Source organism: Thamnophis sirtalis, unplaced genomic scaffold (assembly GCF_051295495.1).
Source record: "Thamnophis sirtalis isolate CommonGarterSnake01/CBP01778 unplaced genomic scaffold, rThaSir2_p1.2 scaffold_4, whole genome shotgun sequence".
Taxonomy (NCBI): domain Eukaryota; kingdom Metazoa; phylum Chordata; class Lepidosauria; order Squamata; family Natricidae; genus Thamnophis; species Thamnophis sirtalis.
Genome location: NW_028261384.1, coordinates 57,852,113 through 57,871,457, shown reverse-complemented (window position 1 = coordinate 57,871,457; position 19,345 = coordinate 57,852,113). Strand labels below are relative to the sequence as shown.

At 40.8% G+C, this 19,345-nt stretch overlaps 1 protein-coding gene across 4 annotated transcripts in view; it reads left to right on the top strand.

Moving 5' to 3' along the window:
- The window catches only part of TGM4 (transglutaminase 4), a 106,958-nt gene extending 96,392 nt beyond the window's left edge, over positions 1–10,566 (top strand). For 3 of the 4 annotated variants that reach the window (XM_087712982.1, XM_087712984.1, XM_087712983.1), the window contains 6 exons: positions 2,082–2,185; positions 2,854–3,105; positions 3,467–3,763; positions 4,060–4,229; positions 5,411–5,547; positions 9,567–10,566. In XM_087712982.1, the coding sequence (XP_087569108.1) occupies positions 2,082–2,185; positions 2,854–3,105; positions 3,467–3,763; positions 4,060–4,229; positions 5,411–5,547; positions 9,567–9,708 (1,102 nt within the window). In that variant the 3' untranslated portion in view covers positions 9,709–10,566. Of the gene's footprint in view, positions 1–2,081; positions 2,186–2,853; positions 3,106–3,466; positions 3,764–4,059; positions 4,230–5,410; positions 5,548–9,255; positions 9,357–9,566 lie in introns of all 4 variants that reach the window. The other variant, XR_015696380.1, reaches the window with a different exon arrangement.
- The last annotated feature ends 8,779 nt before the right edge of the window (positions 10,567–19,345 follow it).

The following is a 19,345-nucleotide window of genomic DNA, read 5'->3' as shown; positions in this document are numbered from 1 at the left end:
CAAATAGATAGTAGGGCTCAAGGGAACTCAGACACAAAACAGGTAATGTAGAAAACAAACACAGCGTCAGTCAAAAAGGACTCAAATGCCTTTACCCCGATGCATAAAGTATGAGAAATAAATAAGATGAACTAGAAATCCAAGTAGATGAAGGCAGATATGACATTGTTGCCATTACAGAAATTTGGGATGAAACCCATGAATGGAATACTGTATATAACTAGAGGGGCTTAAAATGCATGAAAGAAACAGACCTAATAAAAGAGAAGATGGAGTTGCCCTTTATATAAAAAAATAAGTATATCTCTACAGAAAGTTCTACATTTAGCCAAGAAAAACCAAATGCATAGGTGGTATCTGTCTCAATAACTCCCCCCCCCCAAATAAGATCTATCCAGAAAATAAGCCATAATGTCAGGGTTCCTGAAAACCCCAACTCCAATGAAACTTCGACACAGGCATTTTCTCAAAGCTCCCATTTCTTAGAGTAGGTATACAGGCACATCTGGGAAAACTCAAATCTCAGAGTTCCGGGTTTTCCCTCAGTGTCAAAAGTCCAAATCCATCCCATGCACCCATCAGTTCATCACATGGTCCAATCCCAATCGGTCCCAACTCGAGACATCACTCCAACCACTCCTTCTCCAGATGCAGGAATACCCTGACCTTGACCAAAAAGTAGAATGCTATTTTATCTAACAACACCCTCTCTACTAAGTCCCCCCTCTTGCTTTCCCAGGCACAAGAATGTGGCAGCATGGAAACATCCAGTGTTAATATGGCTTCCAAAGCTGACACATAGCATGTTTTACGCATGCACCTAATATAAGCTCTACTCTCAAAATAAGCCCTACTTTAAAACCTGCTCTGCACCAACTTACATGAGGCAGGTGTCGGGCATGGATGGCCTGGCTACGGGAGTCCTGAAGTAAGCTGGTGTGGAGTGCATTGGGTAGCTCCATCACCTGCCTCACTGCGGCAGCACTAGCACTTTGTGTAGCCTCCTGCCCCACCGCGAACAAGCAAAAGTGAGCCTCCCGTAAATGGGAAAAAGACACCCTTCCAAAAAAAGCCCTAGTGCTTATTTTGGGGCCCAAAAGCAAATAAGACCAGGTCTTATTTTCGGGAAAACATGGGTGGTAGTAGTAACTGTGAAAGAGATCTTTGAGTCCTAGTGGACAATCACTTAAATATGAACCAGCAGTATGCAGCAGCTGCCAAAAAACCCGAACACAGTCCTAGACTGTATTAACAGAATGATAGAATAAAGATCATGTGAAGTATTAATACCACTTTATAATGCCTTCCCAGACCACACTTGGAATATTGCATCAAACTCCATTATTCTGTTAACTTTGGATTTGATCAGAAATTGCAATTAATGTTGTGAAGTCCAAAATTGCTACTTTAAAAAAAAAAACTATTACTCTTTTTGTTTCCTAAATTGCTATTCACAAAGGTCTGGAGACCTTCTTATGTTCTAAGATGAATGAACAGTAGAATAAATCTTCGCTGCCTTCTTATGTACAATAAATGTATTGTGAACATAGTTTCTTTGTGTCCTGTTTCTGCATTAAAAGCTTTTTGAAAATCCTATTGTTTCACATAAGTAGGAAAGCATCATCTTAAGAGGCAGAACTTGAATAACAAGATCTGGTCCTTTCCTCACTTCATTAGTCAGAACAGAAGAACCCTCTTCATGTTTTTTCCAGTTTCCTTAGCACTATGGTACACAGTAGCCCTTGCAAGTTTTGAAGAAGCTCCTCTTTCAAAAGGTTTGTTAGAAAATCCTACACTTTGTTACAGACAAGTTTCATTCAAAATATTCAAAACCATTTTGATATCAGACTAGAGAAAGACTTAATACTATATTCTACTGCTGTCCATATAATTTTCATCAAGATGGGTCATAAACCTCATAACTTCCAATACATCTGGAGGATATTAGTTGGGGGCAAAGCTGTTCTAAGAAAGAGTGGAATATGTAAAACCTGTTGGCATTCTCTGCAATTTACAAAATAAATGAAATGGCTATAATTTTCTATATTTACTTGGAACTCTTATTACTTATCTGCATGTAGGAATTTTCATGTATGGAATGAGATCTGGATGAAAAGACTGGACTTGCCCAGTGGCTTTGACGGCTGGCAGGCAATTGATGCCACACCTCAGGAAAAAAGCCAAGGTAGGACGCCAGATACTGTATATGCACAAGCAAATGAAAAGTTAATATTTGGTTATATTTAAAATCTATTAAGTTTGTTCTCTCACAATTCATTTACTTTACGTCACATGCATGTATAATACTCCAAATAAATTGTGTATATTTTATTTATGTACATGAAATGTGCTATTAACTTTAGTTTTACAGATAACAAGGGACAGTGAAGTGGAACTATGGAAACCAAATCCAAGATTGTAATGCAACAGATAGATGAGATACAGGAATATTATTCCTAGATCTTAGTAAAGCAATCCATAAAACTGAATTCATTCAAGGGAATACTTTATAGTGCCATCATGTTTTTGATAACAATTGCCAAAGGACAAACTACTTACATCTATGTGATGTGAAAACATGATGTTTTTCTATAATGCACATTTAGTATACTGTTTGTCATCATCACCCATTGTTTGATCATTGTTTATTGCAGTATTTTCATAAATACAACAAAATTCCTGGTTACAAAGATATGCAAATGGAAATGGAGGACTTTAGGAAACTGTAGATTGCTTAATGCTGCCTATTATATGCTTACCTTGAAATTCTGGATGGACACAGAAGTGCCACCTATTGGATTTACTAATACGAAAGTAATTATTCTCCATTTGCTCCATTCCTCCATTCTGTAGGAATTTACCAGTGTGGCCCAAGCCCGGTCAAGGCCATCAAAAATGGTGAAGTCTACCTTCCCTATGATTCTAAATTTATGTTTGCAGCAGTGAATGCAGACAAGATTTTTTGGCGTGTAAAGAATGAGAATAGCACAAAAGACTGTGTCAAGCTGTGGGAAGAAATTAAGGCAATAGGAAAGAACATCAGCACTAAAGCTGTTGGGAAGAACATCCGTGAAGACATCACTACCCAATACAAATTTCTGGAAGGTAACCAACTGATGCATTTGATCTTTTTTATCAACAGGGAAATTTATTTTTTCACCTAGTTTATTAATGGTACCTACTTCAGATTTTGAAGTGTGCACTTATGCTGTAAATATGACTAAAACAAACTTGTGTTTTAAACATCATTCAGCATAATTATCAGAAAGGCAAATCAATAAGGAAGAGCTTTTCATTGCTAACTCTTCATGCATGGGATAATTCTTAGTCTGAAATTCTAAATATTAATAAACTCTTTGATACAAACTTATCTGATATTTATAACTGACAATGGAAATGATTTCGGATTAACTCAATTTTTTTCTTGTTCTTGGGATTGGTTATTCCTTTTGTTCTGTTTTTTAAGGTACTCATGAAGAAAGAAAATCTGTGGAAACAGCTTACTCCTTCATTTCAAAACTTTCAAGTCATGAAGCTATATCATCTCCTAACCTCCTGAAGGCAAATCTGAAATTTAGGGTGGAAGGAAAATATTCTTTGTGGCCTGGGCAGCCAGTTGACCTGAATGTCATTGTAGAGAATGAATCTGTGGGGAATTGGACTGGCTGTCTTGCTGCGTCTTGTCAGCTTGAATCTTACACTGGGAAAGTATATGCAGACCTTTCAACAATCAAGCAGATTATCCACACTGAAGGCAAACCAGGTGTGTGTGTGTGTGTGTGTGTGTGTGTGTGTGCATGTGTGCATCAAGAACGAGTGTTTTTGTTATAAGCAGAATTTATCTTTTGTCTCACTTTCACCTAGACTTTTTATTTGTAGTATTTTCTATATGAACATAAAAAATAGAGGAGCTGTGTCTTCATTGCCTTCATCTTTTCAGCTTTCTTGGTATTTCCATCTCAAAAGCAGAAGGCAATATTTTTTTTAAAAAGTAACAAAATTATCCAAATAAAGGATCTGTGAACTTGTCCTTCTCTAGTTATTTCTGTGTTGTTGCAGTTATTCAAATACCTTGGAAAATAACAGCTGACACTTACATGCAAAAAATTATGTCTACTGAGGATGAACTTCTAATCAAAGTAAATATTATTGCTGAAGTTCAAGAAACAAATGAAAAATTCACAAAAGAGATTACTTTAAATTTTGAGCACCCACCTCTCAAAATTGAGGTAAGAAATTGAATAAAATCTTCAAAGATCACAGTATATTATTTTCTTTGTAATAAATATAAACATTCTCTCTTTCTACCTTCTTCTGTAATTTTTTAAAAACTTCATAGTATAGTTTACAACTATGGAATTTCCCATTTGTCTTCCGTATGAATGTATGTCTTCTTTACTTTGAGATTAGCTTCTATGACAAAAAATAAACAGCTGTTCAATTACAAGGTGTGGTATTGATTGATATTTAGAACACACTAGACAACCTATGACCCACTGAGTCTTCTTTTGTCAATATGTATGTATCTAAAGAGAGAAACAAGATAATCATGAATGGGCAAAGAAGTGCCTTTCAATTTTCTGCCAGCTTCCTCATTGACTTTGCTTGCTGGAAACTGACAGGCAACATCAAAAATTACAATTGTGATTATAGCTGACTGCAGCAGCCCTGCAATGGATGCAAATTTGTGAACAAAACTGGTGGAAATATCTTTAAAACTTCCAGTTATCCTGAGTAATGGGTTCTAGATTTTCTATATAGCAACAGCTCTTAGACTTAAAGTATATACCACTTCACTGTGCTTTCAAGCCCTCTCTAAGCAGTTTACAATGTCAACATATTGCCCCCAACTATCTGGGTCCTCATTTTACCGACCTCGGAAGGATAGAAGGCTGAATCAACCTTGAGCCTGATGAGACCCAAACTGCTGGCAGCCAGTAATCAGCAGAAGTAGCTTGCAGTACTGCATTCTAACCATTGCACCATCGCAGCTATATATTCTTCATGTTACAGGATTTGAGATAGCTTGATTCAAAAATGGTTGCTATTTGACACAAATATTTCAGCTAATTGAAGGATGCAAACAGACAAGAGACTATATACAAGGATAGAATTAAGTCAGTTTCCTACATTCCAATGAATTGGATTCAAACAAAATGCTTCTGAGATTAAAGAGAGACCTCAGTACAAACTTTGAGTGATACTAAATCAGTCAGTCTAGGCTCCTGAACTATTAATGCAAGAACTTCCTCTCTATCCATACTCAGCCTTAAACATCTTCATATATATAGTTGTTTGAAAAAAGTATTATGATTATATTCCCTTTACTATCTTTGTATTATATTTAACTTTTATACTGCATTTTCTTTAACTGAATATGTTCAGTCAACTGATTCTTTATACTTTTTAGATGGCAGACACTGCAAAGGTTAATCAAGATTTTACCTGTGCATTTATCTTCAAGAATACTTTATCCATTCCATTGGAAAACTGCAAATTGTATGTAGAAGGCCTGGGCATTTTTATGATGGAAGTATTTGATCAAGGGTAAGTTGAAAATAGCTGAACCACAATTGTTTTCTCTTGTCAGTCAATAGCATACTGAAGCAAAGTTAGCTTTCTGGACTAATGGACCTTAAAAGTACCTCTTCTTTCTGTACATGGTAATGCTATTTTCTTTTGCTTTAAAGTGTGGTACACTAGTCTCACTGTAGTTTAAATGTAACCATAATTACCTCACAGTTATTGTTATTAATGCTGCTAGTTCAACAACTGAACGTGCTCACAGATTGCTAGTAAAGCTCTAAGAACATCTTATTTGGGTTATCATTTGGTGCAGGCCTCTATGAAGCATAACACAATGCAAATTCCAATTGGTGGTTTGGACCATATGCTGGCATTTTTGTCTGCAACTTTTTAAAACAGCTATATATCTATGAAGATTCTCAGTCATTCAGATCATGGTTATCCCAAAGGTGCTTTTTCAAGAGACAACTGAACTTTCTGCTTTTTCTTTGAAGACATTTCACTTCTCATCCAAGAAGCTTCTTCAGCTCTGACTGGAGGGTGTGGAATGGAAGGATGTATACTCCTTGCAGATAGCTGGTCATTTAGATTCTTTTAAGTCATTAAGGTCACCTGGAGGTTTATCTGTGTCATCAGGGTCACCTGAGTGGTACAAATGGGTTTGGAGCTTTCTTGGAACTATTGAAAGGACTGGTTGTAGATTGAAGATAGATTATGTTGCATCCCTCCCCCTCTTTTGAGAGAGGGCTGTTCAATTTTGACATAAATGGTCTCTTTGACCATGAAATGTTGAAATGTTTTCCCTTCATAAGCGCATTGCACAACAAATATGGGACATGGCGTTTACAGAAATTAGAGTATTGTTGAATGTAAATCTAGACATGTCACCGAGGATTGCATTACTGTTGCTGGTGGAAACATGGGATATAAATGAAACAAAAAAGGAATTAATTGTAAATTTGATAATGGCAGCTAAATTAGTGATGGCTAAATATTGGGGAAGAAATTGGGATATTCAAAGAAATGAGTGGTATAATGAAATTTGGAATATGGCAACAAATGATAAATTAACAATAGAAATTAAAGTTTAAAAAGAGATGATTAAAACAAATAATTATAATGAAATATGGAAGAATTTTATAAAAATTAGTGTTGGTGGAAGGCAAAGGGAATATACCTACTCAAGAATATATGTTGTTTTGAAGGATATAAGGGCACAATTGGAATATACTGTATATCTAAGAAATATAAGGGGAGAGGGGATGGGGGTGCACTGTCATATGTATTTTTTCCTTTTTTGTCTTTCTTTTTTTGTATTCAGATGTATATGTACTGCTTGTATTATTTGTATTTTTTAAAAAATAAAAAGACATTTTAAAAAAAAGCATAGGAGAAAAAAACACATCAGGACTAGATTCAGCAGTCCATCTGCATTTAAAAGATACAGGCCATGCTTTTGAAGACAGAAAAGTCTACATTTTGGACAGAGAGGACTGCTGGTTTTAAAGAGGATCAAAGAGACCCTCTAGGACAAAATTGAACAGCACTCTCTCAATAGAGGGGGAAGGATATGACATCACCTATCTCCAATCTACAACACAGTCCTTTCAACAGTTCCAAGAAGGCTCCACATTCATTTGCACCACTCAGGTGACCCTGATGACACAGATACACCTCCAATGACTCACTAAATAAATGCAAATGACCAGCCGCTTGCAAGGAGTATAAATCCTTCCATTCCCCATCATCCAGTCAGAGCTGAAGAAGCTTCTTGGATGAGAAGCCAAACGTCTTCAAAGAAAAACCAGAAAGTCCAGTTGCCTCTTGAAAAAGCACTTTTTGAGAAGGAGAAGCCACGTCGCGATGTCACAACGTGTGGTCTTGATACTCCGAGACAGCCATTGACACTTTTGCTGCTGGATGGTCCATTGAGACCTAAACCATCCCATAGAGATGGTGATCAGGAAGACAAAGGCTTGCTGGTCTCAGGGACATCGCAAGGGAAGTGCTTCAAGACGGCAGTAAACAGGCAGCCCCCAGGCTGATGAAATCGGGACACTCCGGAAGGAAGGAAGTGAAGAGAACGTGAGTCCATCTGGTGAGGTATTTTTTCTATTTTGCTAAAGACTGCCCAAAGAAATGTTTCTTTAAAGCCAAATTAGATCCTTAAGCAAAAGAACTGAGCGGCGAAAATAACCCTAATTGGATTGCTGTGAAAAGTTTTTTTTCTTTTTAACTATTCTTTGTGGATTGAAGTGCTCGCAATGTTTTTCATCTCTCCTCTTAAAGTGAGCGGATTGATTTTTGTTGCTTTATTTTTTGACTTCTGGATTAAAACCTTCCTTCTTATTTTAACAATTCTTCCTATTACTTGTTATTAAATCTCACTAAAAGAAATCTAAAGAACTTTGTTTCCTATAAGCCAGGGATAAATATTAGAAGGTGAAAAATTAGCACACTGCCACTCAGAGGTCAGAGGCTGGGGTTTTTGAAACAACGTATCTCTTTTCTTTCCTTATTTGACTTCACTAACTTTATAGCTGAAGGGTTTGCAACTTGTTTACAGAAACTGATAAAGAACCAAGGGCATGAATTGTTTTCACAGGTGCCTTTGAGAATTATTTGGCAGGGAAAAGAAAGGGGGGGGAACAGAACCCTTCACCTTTGAAGAGCATAAAAGAACTTGTGTTAAGGTCAATCTAAAATAAAAAATAAAAGAGGCCTAGAAGAGTAGAGTAGCAGTCACTATTAGTTTTTTTTCTTTTTCTTTCTTTCTTCTGTTTTGGAAACATGGATCAATATTCAGATGAGGAAGCCTTAAAATTCAAAATATCTTGGCTGGAATTGAAAATATATTGGAAGGATATGGGAGAATTGAGAAGAAGTTGGAAAGACTAGTTTTCCTCACAGCAAAAGATGATGGGGTTGGAGCCCCAAAAATTAAAGGGGAGAATGAAGAGATAGAAGATAAAGATAATATATGAATTTATTAATGGAGCAAATGTGGGTGAAAGTGGAAAGAAGCAAATATGGAAAAGGGAATTTGATGAATTGGAGCTCTACCCCAGATTCCAGGACACAGAAGAAGAAAAAAATACTAATGATGATAGACATAAGAAAAGAAATTTTTTCAGAAGCAAGATTGACAACCAAAGACAAGCTAATTTTAGTAGCAACTGATGGGCAATGAGATTATCTGAGAGACCATTCAAGCAACAAAGTGCGGAGAGAAATCTATAAAAACCTTATAAAGGAGAAAAAAGAAGACTGACACTACAATTGGCAAGAGAGATAAGACTGCTTTGTTACTGGAAAGATACAGTGACAATGAAAGTTGATAATAAAAAATTAGTTGATTTTGGTGATTAATAAGTAGGAATTTTGTAACTCTTAGATTGTTTTAGATTGTTATCAAATGTTTATTTGCTAACAATTAATTAACCATAATAATAATAGTAAGATATACAAAGATTTTTTTATTTAAAGTGTATAATCTAATATGAACTATAAGTAATGACTGTGGAAGAAATGTACAAAAGTTATCTGTAACCAATCGACACACTTTCTACAAGATATAATGAAGGATGGTTCTTTTTTTGTGTTTTTGTTCAATTAAAATTAAAAAAATTCAAAGAAAAAAGAAAAAGCACTTTTGGGATAAAGTGGCCATAATTTTTTCTTTGTCGGTCTGTGGCTCTTTTATGCCTTTTTCTTAAAATTGTCATTTAGGATGACATTACATTAAGATGAAGACAGACGTAGAGGCTGGAATAGGAACATTGGGTGCAACATTCTTGCTCTACATACCTTAGAACATGTCTGGAATATAAGTAAGCATAATGAAGACCTTTTGTGCCATATCACTTTTGCTGTTTAGGAGAATATATACGTATATACCAAATAACTGGTGTTCAGCTACAATTCCACTTATAGATTATGGCAAAATTATCTCTTGCATGCAGATTTTAATTAGAAGTTCTATCCTCAGATTTTTCAAACTAAAGTCCCCTATATAATTCATTTTATCTTTTCTCTCTTAGGGACATAGAACCTGGTAAAATCTTTAAATCCAAAATAGTGTGTGCTCCAAAGAAGACTGGACTGAAGAAGATAGTGGCCAAACTGAATTCTACCCAGCTAAAAGAAATAACCATGGAAAAGATTATTTCCATCATTGAATAGTAATGGTATTCCCAAAGATCATCACTTGGTGGCACTAGAGATGCATGTTATGATTCAAGTTTCTAGATTTTGCTTGCAGCCTTGATTGTGGGCCAAAAGATTATATACAATTAAAATAATTTTAGCAGTGAATTACTATTTTGATTTTATCTACTGGAGATTTAATAGGATATTGAAATACGCTTTTTGGTTTGCAGAGTTCTGACATTTTCTGACTACTAAAGTTATATGTGAAATCAAGAGTTGGAATAATTTAGGAGGATTTTTCTTTGTCTTCCTTTAGCTCTGTGAGGCATATTTAGACTTCTCTTTTCATTTTATAATTTGTAACTGTTCCTCACTGTAGGTCTAATTGCTAATATGCAATATGTTACAAAACTTCATACCCATTGTTCTTTCATTAAGAATATGCTAGGTTAGTGATGGCTAACTTTTTTGTTGTCACATGCCGAAGGTGCCCCTGCGCAACAGCATCCCCCTGTGCAACAGCGCCCCCTATGCAACAGCGCCTCCACACCCATAAGGCAATGCACATGTGACCCCCTGCTCCTCACCCCCCATGCATGCGCAGCAGAGACCCAAAGACCAGCTGGCCAGTGGGAGGCACACACGCATGTGTGGTAGAGCTGGGCTGGGGCGATGGCTGACGTGCCCGCAGAGATAGTTCTAGGTTTGCCATCAGGTTGTTTGATATATTAGTTTCAAGTTTACTTCCACAACTAATGTAACTGACAGAGATTTCAATATTATTTTCTATACATGTAGATTCTATGAACATGGTTGCCAATGAAGCACAAATTAGTGCCTAAAAGTTCCTTAAATGTATTTATCACCAAAATTAAATTGTCTTTTAATTCAGAGTATTACTCTAGTATTAATACTACTCTAGTATTACTATGAGTATTAATTTGGAGTATTACTTTACTTTCTCTACTACTTCTAGTTATGAATTAATAGTTCCTATCAAATAAAAAGTATGTCTTCTCAATCAATTCTTCTGCTATTCCTTTTGTTACTTGCTTTGTAATACTTTTTAAAATCCATGTGTTGATGTCTTTACAAGTGATCAGTCCTCACTAGGAAATTTGGAAATGTTTAGATGATCTGGGCATGCCTAAAAAGGAAGAGTAAATTGTAGACATTTTCCAGTCTGCGGGGACCATCACCACCTATCGCCACTGCCATGCCCCACTTTCAGCCTCCGCACATCCCATTTTCATCCTTCGCGCGCCATACTTTTGGCCCATTCCAGGTAGTGGGGATAGGCAGTGGTGGTCCCTGCTGCCTGGAGCAGGCTGCTGGGAATGGGCGGAGGCTGAAAACAAGACATGTGGAGGCTGAAAATGGGGTGTATAGAGGTGGTGATGCATGGCGACAGCAGCGATGGGCGGTGGCGATCCCCGTATCCAGGAAGAGCTGATAGGCATTATTATGGGAGGCAGATCCAACCACCAATCAGCTTCTGGTGCTAAATCAGGCTGTGCTGAAGCTGACCAGCCTGTTTGCTGCAAGAAGGCAAATTGCTGGGAGGCAGAGACCAGGGGATGGGGGCTAGCAGACATTCAGCAACATTTGGTCTATAAGACACACAGACATTTCCATCCACTTTTTTTGGGGGGGGAGGTGCATCTTATACACCAAAAAATACAGTAGGTAGAAGCAATATTAGACAGACAGAATGATTGTATGACTGGGAAATTTATGTTTGTGCAATTTAAAAAAAATAAACTTCATACTATGCCTTGTGTGGAAAGTATTCTCAAATTTGAGTCCCATATTTGTGTGTTCTTCCCAAATTCTCAGAGTCATCCTCTTTACTCACTAAAACCAATGAGTAGTATGGACATAAAATCATGTTATTTCCATAAAGATTTGAAAAGGTTTTAAATCAATCAGCAGTCTTCAATTAGATTTCATATCACTTTTAGCTAAGAGATTGGAGGAATTGAGAAGTATTATAGCCTTATTTGCAGTTCATTCATTCAAGAGTGTTTTCGGTATTAACACTCTTTCCTGTTGTGTTAATATATCAGGTGAAAATTACTAAATCCTGTTTGGAATTAAATGTTAAAATGCACACTAATACATGCAATTATTTGTTTAAAATTGGGTTGGGAGAGCTGTAGCACTTAAGTTAGAGAATGCAGAATGGTCAACCATATTTTTTGGAGTATAAAATGCACCTTCCTCCCCCCCAAAAAAGGGGGTGAAAATTTGGGTGCGTCTTATACTTCGAATGTAGTGCAGGGGTTGGGACTTGGTTGGCGAAGCAGGCATTGTGCAGGAGGCGTAAGGCAGTTTCCGTGATCTCTACCATCTGGAACACCTTCATTTCAGATCCACTGCCTTCCGCATGCCTGGTTGAAGATCCACCACCCTTTTCCCTACATATTCATACAATAGGACAGCTTTATCATGACAGCTATTCAAGCGGATGGTGAACTGCCTCTGCTCCTGATCATGCTCCACTTGGATGGGGAAGCCGCCGCTGCCAGGCTCCAGGTTGAGCAGAACTGCCTGCGCCACAGAGAAATCCCCCACCCTGCCACTGGCTGCTTCATCTTTGTCCACGTGCAGTGGGGAAAAGCTCGGAGGGGAGCCCGGGTGGGATAAAGAGTGTGTGGAATGAGGGGTCCATTCCCCCCCCTCAAATCAGCTGATGAAACAGATATTTGTGCTGCAGATTATGCTTTTAGTAATAGACCACCAGGAAGCTGGTTTCCTTATCAGGAATTGTCAGATGATAGATAGGTAGGTAGATGGATGATGGACAGGCAGATGGCATGACATAATGTAGCATCTGGGTTTCTCTGTTCCAAGAGCCAATATTCAGAAGCCAAATGTGTGGATAGTCCATGTGAAAGAAATGAAAGCTTGGATTTTTAATCTCATTTGACCTAAAGTCACTGCAAGGATTTTGATGGCATAAGATTATGCGAGGGGAGAAGACAGGTTTAGATAGTAATTGAGTTCTAAAATAACCTTACAGAAAGATCATTTTAAAAGGACTGCAAGCACTAAACAATAAGCAGACAAGTATGGGATGAAAAACACAATCCTTTAATAAGTACCATTTACCTGGAATACAGAAAATAAGAGAAAAGAGCAAAAACTAATACACAAATATTTGTAAATGCCTACTCTTTAATTGTATAGGATAAGCCAGTGTGCAGCCCTACAACTATTCATGAAAATACAATATATATATTTTCCCACATGCTAAATCCCAGCCCACTGTTAATAGTCCCAATTATTTGAATTAATAGCACTTTTTGGCATACTTAGCATCCAGAACAGCTGCATGTCTTGTTAAAACACAAAGTTGTTTTGAACATTAAGATACAGGCTAACTGGTTACATAATGTCATGTTAAGGGGTGAATTTAAAAACAAAACAGTACTTACTTCTAGGTTATCAGACCCTAAAGATTCTGCTTGTGCAAATACATACATACGTACGTACCAGGGGTGGGTTTCTCGCCCCGTTCCAACCGGATCGGTTGGAACGAGGCCGGCGGCGTCATCACGCACGCACGCGGCGCGCGGATGCATACTAGCGTCTGCACGATGCTCCAGCTGCTCCTGGAGGATCGTGCAGGCGTTCTGCGCATGCGTGGAAAGTGCAAAATTCAAAAAAACCGGGTAAGGAGCGGGCGCGGGTGTGCGGGCGCGCGCGGGCGCGGGGGGGGGGGCTTCGCCATTCCCGGAAGTTACTTACTTCCAGGTTCGGCGACCAACCGGATCGCAGGGACCGGTGCGAACCGGTCGAAACCCAGCCCTGGTACGTACGTACATACATACATACATACATTTAATGCAGAGCTTTAAGGCAAGCTGGCTTCAGTGGAGTTACTGGCAGTAATCAGCCATATCCCTGGTAATATATTTACAGGTAGTTTTCGAGTTACGAATGTAATGGAGCCTGCCCATTACATTCATAACCCTAGGATTCATGGGAGTGAATCTCACACATTGAACATGATTACTCCCTCCTTTTGGCCACATATTCACTAGTCGAATATGTGGTTTTTTAAGTGCATATAAGGTATTTCAGGGTGGGGAAGGACATTGGGGGGGGGTAGTAATGGAACAGAGCACCTGCTTAAGGCTTTCCCAACGTACTGAAATATCTCATGGCCCCAACAATTGCTTCCCCCCCCCAATCCAACCTGCCACACTGCGTCACTTACCGTGCAAAGATATAGGAAGCTGTCTCCCCCAGCCTTTCAGCTGTGCGCACCCTTCCAAAGCTTGGTTTTGGTATGTGCACATGTCTGGCACTTTGCAGCCCAGAATGGAGCTCCCGAGAGACACCCCTCCAAAGCTCCATTTTGGGCTGCAAAGCACTGGACGAGGCCTACATATGCCAACAACAACTCTGGAGGGGTGGGGGCACTTCTCTGAAGCTCTATTTTATCCAGCAAAGTTCCAGATTAGGCCTGCACATGCCAAAACGCAGCTTAAGAGGGGTGCATCCCTCCCTCCAGAGCTCCGTTTCAGGCTACGAAGTGCAAGACAAAGCCTGTGAACACCAAAACAGAACTGTGGAGCTCCATTTTCAGCTGCAAAGGATTTTTGCAAAGATGGCAAAAGGCTTTGCAAACAGAGGGAACGCTTCAATGTTTCAAGCCTTCACTCCATTTGTAATTTGCCTTTTGCTGCAGATCTTGTCCAGGCTCCATTTGCAGAGAACAGAGGCATAAAGCATTGTGAGACCACAAGAGAGCAATAGCATGAAATAGAGCAAACAGAACAAGGAGAAAGAGCAAAAGACTAGAGAGAAATAAGAAAAACTAGGAGAGCAAGATCTATATACAAATGACAGGAATGGAAATTGAAACTAAGATGTTGTCACTCAAAATAAATGGATTGAATCCTCCTATGAACAGGACATTTTTACATGCCTACAAAAATTAAAATTAGATATATGTTATGGCCCAGCAGGAGCCATTGGAGCTGCCACCAGACTCCGACAGCGAGGGTCCCTATGAGCCGGCTTTGGAGGATGTGGAGGACCCTGGACAGGGTTCCAACTCCAAGCAGGGCGCAGAGAGGCTGGTTGGCCACCAGGAGGCGCCTGAGCCTTGGACCAGTGGGGAGGAGCCAAGGGAGTTGTTCCTGGATGCCCGGCACCAGAGAGCTAATAGGCGTAAGGAACAGTTGTGCAGTTACAGGAGGTAATTGCACTCAGCTGGTGGTACTTAGGCTCCTCTCAAGACTATAAAAGGAATGCCTGTGCACACGCCCCTTTGGCAGGAGTCAACGCATTAACTAATGTTGAAGAACTGTGGTGTTAGCTTGGCAGGCTGGATTGCTGCCAAGGCTTGTCTGTGCTGGATTGCTGCCAAGGACCTGTCTGTCTGTTAATAAATTCCGTAAAGTATCTTTGGCTCGGCGTGCTTTGGTGTGGGACTAGAGGGGTCGGAACAGATATAGTTTGCCTCCAATAATATATTTATATTAAAATCCAAAATAGTCAACTATTGGAATACTCCAAGATTGGGAATTTATATTTTCATTAGCAAAATAAAATAAAAGAGGGGTGGTTTTATATATCAAGGAAACAATAAATACTAAATAAATCTATACAGATGAAAAAGGGGAAATTTTGATGAAGGAGTTAACAATAAACCAAAAAAAGATACTTCTGATGGTAATTTATGCACAAAACGATAAACAAGAATTTTATAAAAAATTACACAAGATGCAAATATATACATGATAGGAGATTTTAAAGCAATTATAGATATAAAACTTGACAAAAATTAGTAAAGTAGGTAAAAAAGTAAGGACTCTTCCTGGGGCGTTTTTTTAAAATGGCAGAAGAAACAGGTATACAGGATACATGGAGAGAAATAAATCCATAGAAAAATCAGTATACATTTTATTCAGCTAGAAACCAATCATAGTCCAGAATTGATATGATATGGATGTCCCCAGAACTTCGCACAAATGTGCAAGAGAAAGAAAAAATATATATGGACTGATCATAATCTAATAAGAGTTGGAAGGGATAAAAGAAAAAAGTAAGCTGGATGCTGAATCAATCAATATTAAAAGATAAAGAATATTAAAACAATAGAAAAAGAAAAAGAATTTTTCTTCAAAGGGAAAAGAAGAGACCTCATTACAAAATGTATGGGACACAGCAAAAGCATATGTTAGGGGGTTAGCTATAACTTACACAGTGAGAAAAAATGAGAAGAAACAATATCAACAGATAGTAGAACAAGATTATAAAAGACTTGAACCTGTTTTGCAAAAAGAACAGTAGAAAAGACATTTAAAAACCCCAAATGGAAATAATAAAACACAAATTAAATTTAATGGATAAAGAAGAATTGGGAAAACAAATTAAAAGAGCAAAACATTTTTTTAAAATGCCAATAAACTGGGAAGATGGCTAGCTTATAAACTGAAAAAGGAGAAAGAGGAGAAACTGATAAGCAAATTGCAAGATGAGAAGAAAAATTTACAGTATCAAAATGAGAGTAAAAAGAAAATAACTCAGAAGTTTTATAGAAAATTATATGACCAAGAGAAAGTGTCAGAGGAAAAAATAGCACAATATTTGGGGAAAGCGAAATTACCAAAGGTATCTGAAATGGTGAAAACTAGGTTAAATGAAAAAATAAGAATGGAATTGATAGAAGCAATTAAAAAACAAAAAAGTGATAAAACCCCAGATAATATATTCCAAACAGCAAAAGTGATTGTGAATGGGGGTTTGACGGAGGATTTTTTTTTTATTTGACATTTATAGGCCGCCCTTTTCCCTAAGGGGACTCAGGGCGGCTTACAATTAATAGGGAGGGAGTGCAAGACAGAACACAAGAAAAAAAGAAAAATGTGAATAAAAAAAATAAACCAGTAAAACACAACATTCATTCAGCATTCGGGTGGGGCGAAGTTAGGGTCTTATCCCCAGGCCTGACGGGATAGCCAGATCTTGAGGGCTGTGCAGAAGGTCTGGACGGTGGTGAGGGTGCGAATCTCCACGGGGAGATCGTTCCAAAGCGTTGGAGCTGCAACTGAGAAGGCTCTTCTCCGCGTAGTCGCCAGTCGGCACTGACTGGTGGATGGAATTCGGAGGAGGCCTACTCTATGCGATCTGATGGGACGCAGGGAGGTAATTGGCAGAAGGCGGTCTCTCAAATAGTCAGATCCACTACCATGGAGGGCTTTATGAATGGTAAGTAGCACCTTGAAGCGCACCCGGAGATCAACAGGTAGCCAGCGCAGCTCACGGAGGATCGGTGTTATGTGGGCGAACCGTGGTGCGCCCACGATCACTCGCGCAGCCGCATTCTGGACTAGCTGAAGTTGCCGGATGCTCTTCAAGGGCAGCCCCATGTAGAGCACATTGCAGTATTCCAGCCTAGAGATCACAAGGGCTCGAGTGACTGTTGTGAGGGCCTCCCGATTCAGGTAGGGCCGCAACTGGCGTACCAGGCGAACCTGGGCAAATGCCCCCCTGGTCACAGCTGACAAATGATGGTCAAAAGTCAGCTGTGGGTCCAGGAGGACTCCCAAGTTGCGGACCCTGTCTGAGGGGTATAAATTTTGACCCCCCAGCCTGAGTGATGGAACGTTGGCCAAATTGTTGGGAGGAAAACACAACAGCCACTCGGTCTTGTCTGGGTTGAGTACCAGTTTGTTAGCTCTCATCCAGTCCCTAACGGCCTCAAGACCCCGGCTCATCACGTCCACCGCTTCATTGAGTTGGCACGGGGCGGACAGATACAACTGTGTATCGTCCGCTTATTGATGGTATTTTATTCCGTGCCTCCGAATGATCTCACCCAGCGGTTTCATGTATATGTTGAATAGTAGGGGGGATAAGACCGAGCCCTGCGGCACCCCATAAGTTAGGGGCCTCGGGGACGATCTCTGCCCCCCCCACCAACACCGACTGCGACCTGTCCGAGAGGTAGGAGGAGAACCACTGCAAAATAGTGCCTCCCACTCCCACCTCCCGCAGTCGTCGCAGAAGGATACCATGGTCGATGGTATCGAAAGCTGCTGAGAGGTCAAGGAGAACCAGGATGGACGCATGGCCTCCATCTCTGGCTCTCCAGAGATCATCGGTCAATGCGACCAAAGCGGTTTCTGTGCTGTAGCCGGGCCTGAAGCCGGACTGGAAGGGGTCAAGATAGCTAGCTTCCTCCAAGGTACGCTGAAGCTGGAAGGCCACCACCTTCTCAACAACCTTCCCAACAAAGGGAAGGTTGGAGACTGGACGGTAGTTATTAAGAACGGCTGGATCCAAGGATGGTTTCTTCAGGAGGGGTCTCACCACCGCCGCTTTAAGTGCGGCGGGGAAGTGCCCCTCCCGAAGGGAGGCGGTAACGACCGCCTGGATCCAGCCTCGTGTCACCTCACTGCTGTTGGCAACCAGCCAGGAGGGACACGGGTCCAGTATACAGGTGGAAGCGCTCACAGCTCACATAGCCTTGTCCACATCCCCGGAGGCAACATCCTGAAACTCAACCCAGAGATGGTCTGCCAAGTTATCCCCCTGTGTCTCGGCTGGATCTGCGGGAGTGGAGTCCAAGTCCGACCGAAACCGAGCAACTTTGTCCGCCAAGAACTGGACATACTCCTCAGCCTTACCCTGTAAGGGGTCCCCTGCCTCCCTCCTATTTAGGAGGGAGCGGGTTATCCTAAACAGGGTGGCTGGGCGGGACTCGGCGGACGCAACCAAGGTGGCAATGTGTGTTCTTTTAGTTGTCCTTAGTGCCCAGATGTATTCCTTGGTGCATGCTGTCAGAAGTGCTCGGCTCGATTCGGACCTATCGGACCTCCACAAGTGCTCTAGGCGTCTCCTCCGGCGCGTCATCTCCCGAAGCTCCTCGGTGAACCAAGGAGGCCTCCGGGATCCGCCGACCCGGAGGGGCCGTAGTGGCGCAATCCGGTCAAGAGATTCCGATGCTGCCGAGTGCCAGGCAGCAACAAGAGTCTCCGCCGAACTGTGGGCGAGAGTATCAGGAATAGCCCCAAGCTCCGTCTGGAACCTTAAGGGGTCCATAAGTCACCTGGGGCGTAACCACCTGGTCGGTTCCTCCTCCCTACGGTGGGGGTTTGGCCTCCGGAAGTCTAGCCTCAGTAGGCAGTGGTCTGACCACGACAGGGGTATGATCTCATTACCCCACAGACCAAGATCACAAATCCACTGCTCCGAGAGAAATGCGAGGTCGAGTGTGTGACCCGCTGAGTGGGTTGGGCCTCGGATTACCTGGGTCAAGCCCATGGCTGTCATGGAAGCCATGAACTCCTGTGCTCCATCAGAGTGTTCACCGAGCGAAGGCAAATTGAAGTCCCCCAGGACCATGAGCCTAGGGAACTCAATTGCTAGCTCGGCTACCGACTCGAGGAGCAAGGGGAGGGCTGCTGCAACGCAGTTGGGAGGCAGGTACGTTAGCAGCAGACCCACTTGACCCTTGAGGTCCAACTTCACCAGTAGGGACTCACACCCGACAAGCTCCGGAGCAAGGATCCTACGAGGTGCTAAAGACTCCCGGACAACAATAGCCACACCGCCACCCCTTCCCTGGGCTCTCGGCTGATGAAGCACCTGAAATCTGTCTGGGCACATCTCTACGAGGGGGACTCCTCCCTCAGTGCCCAGCCATGTTTCA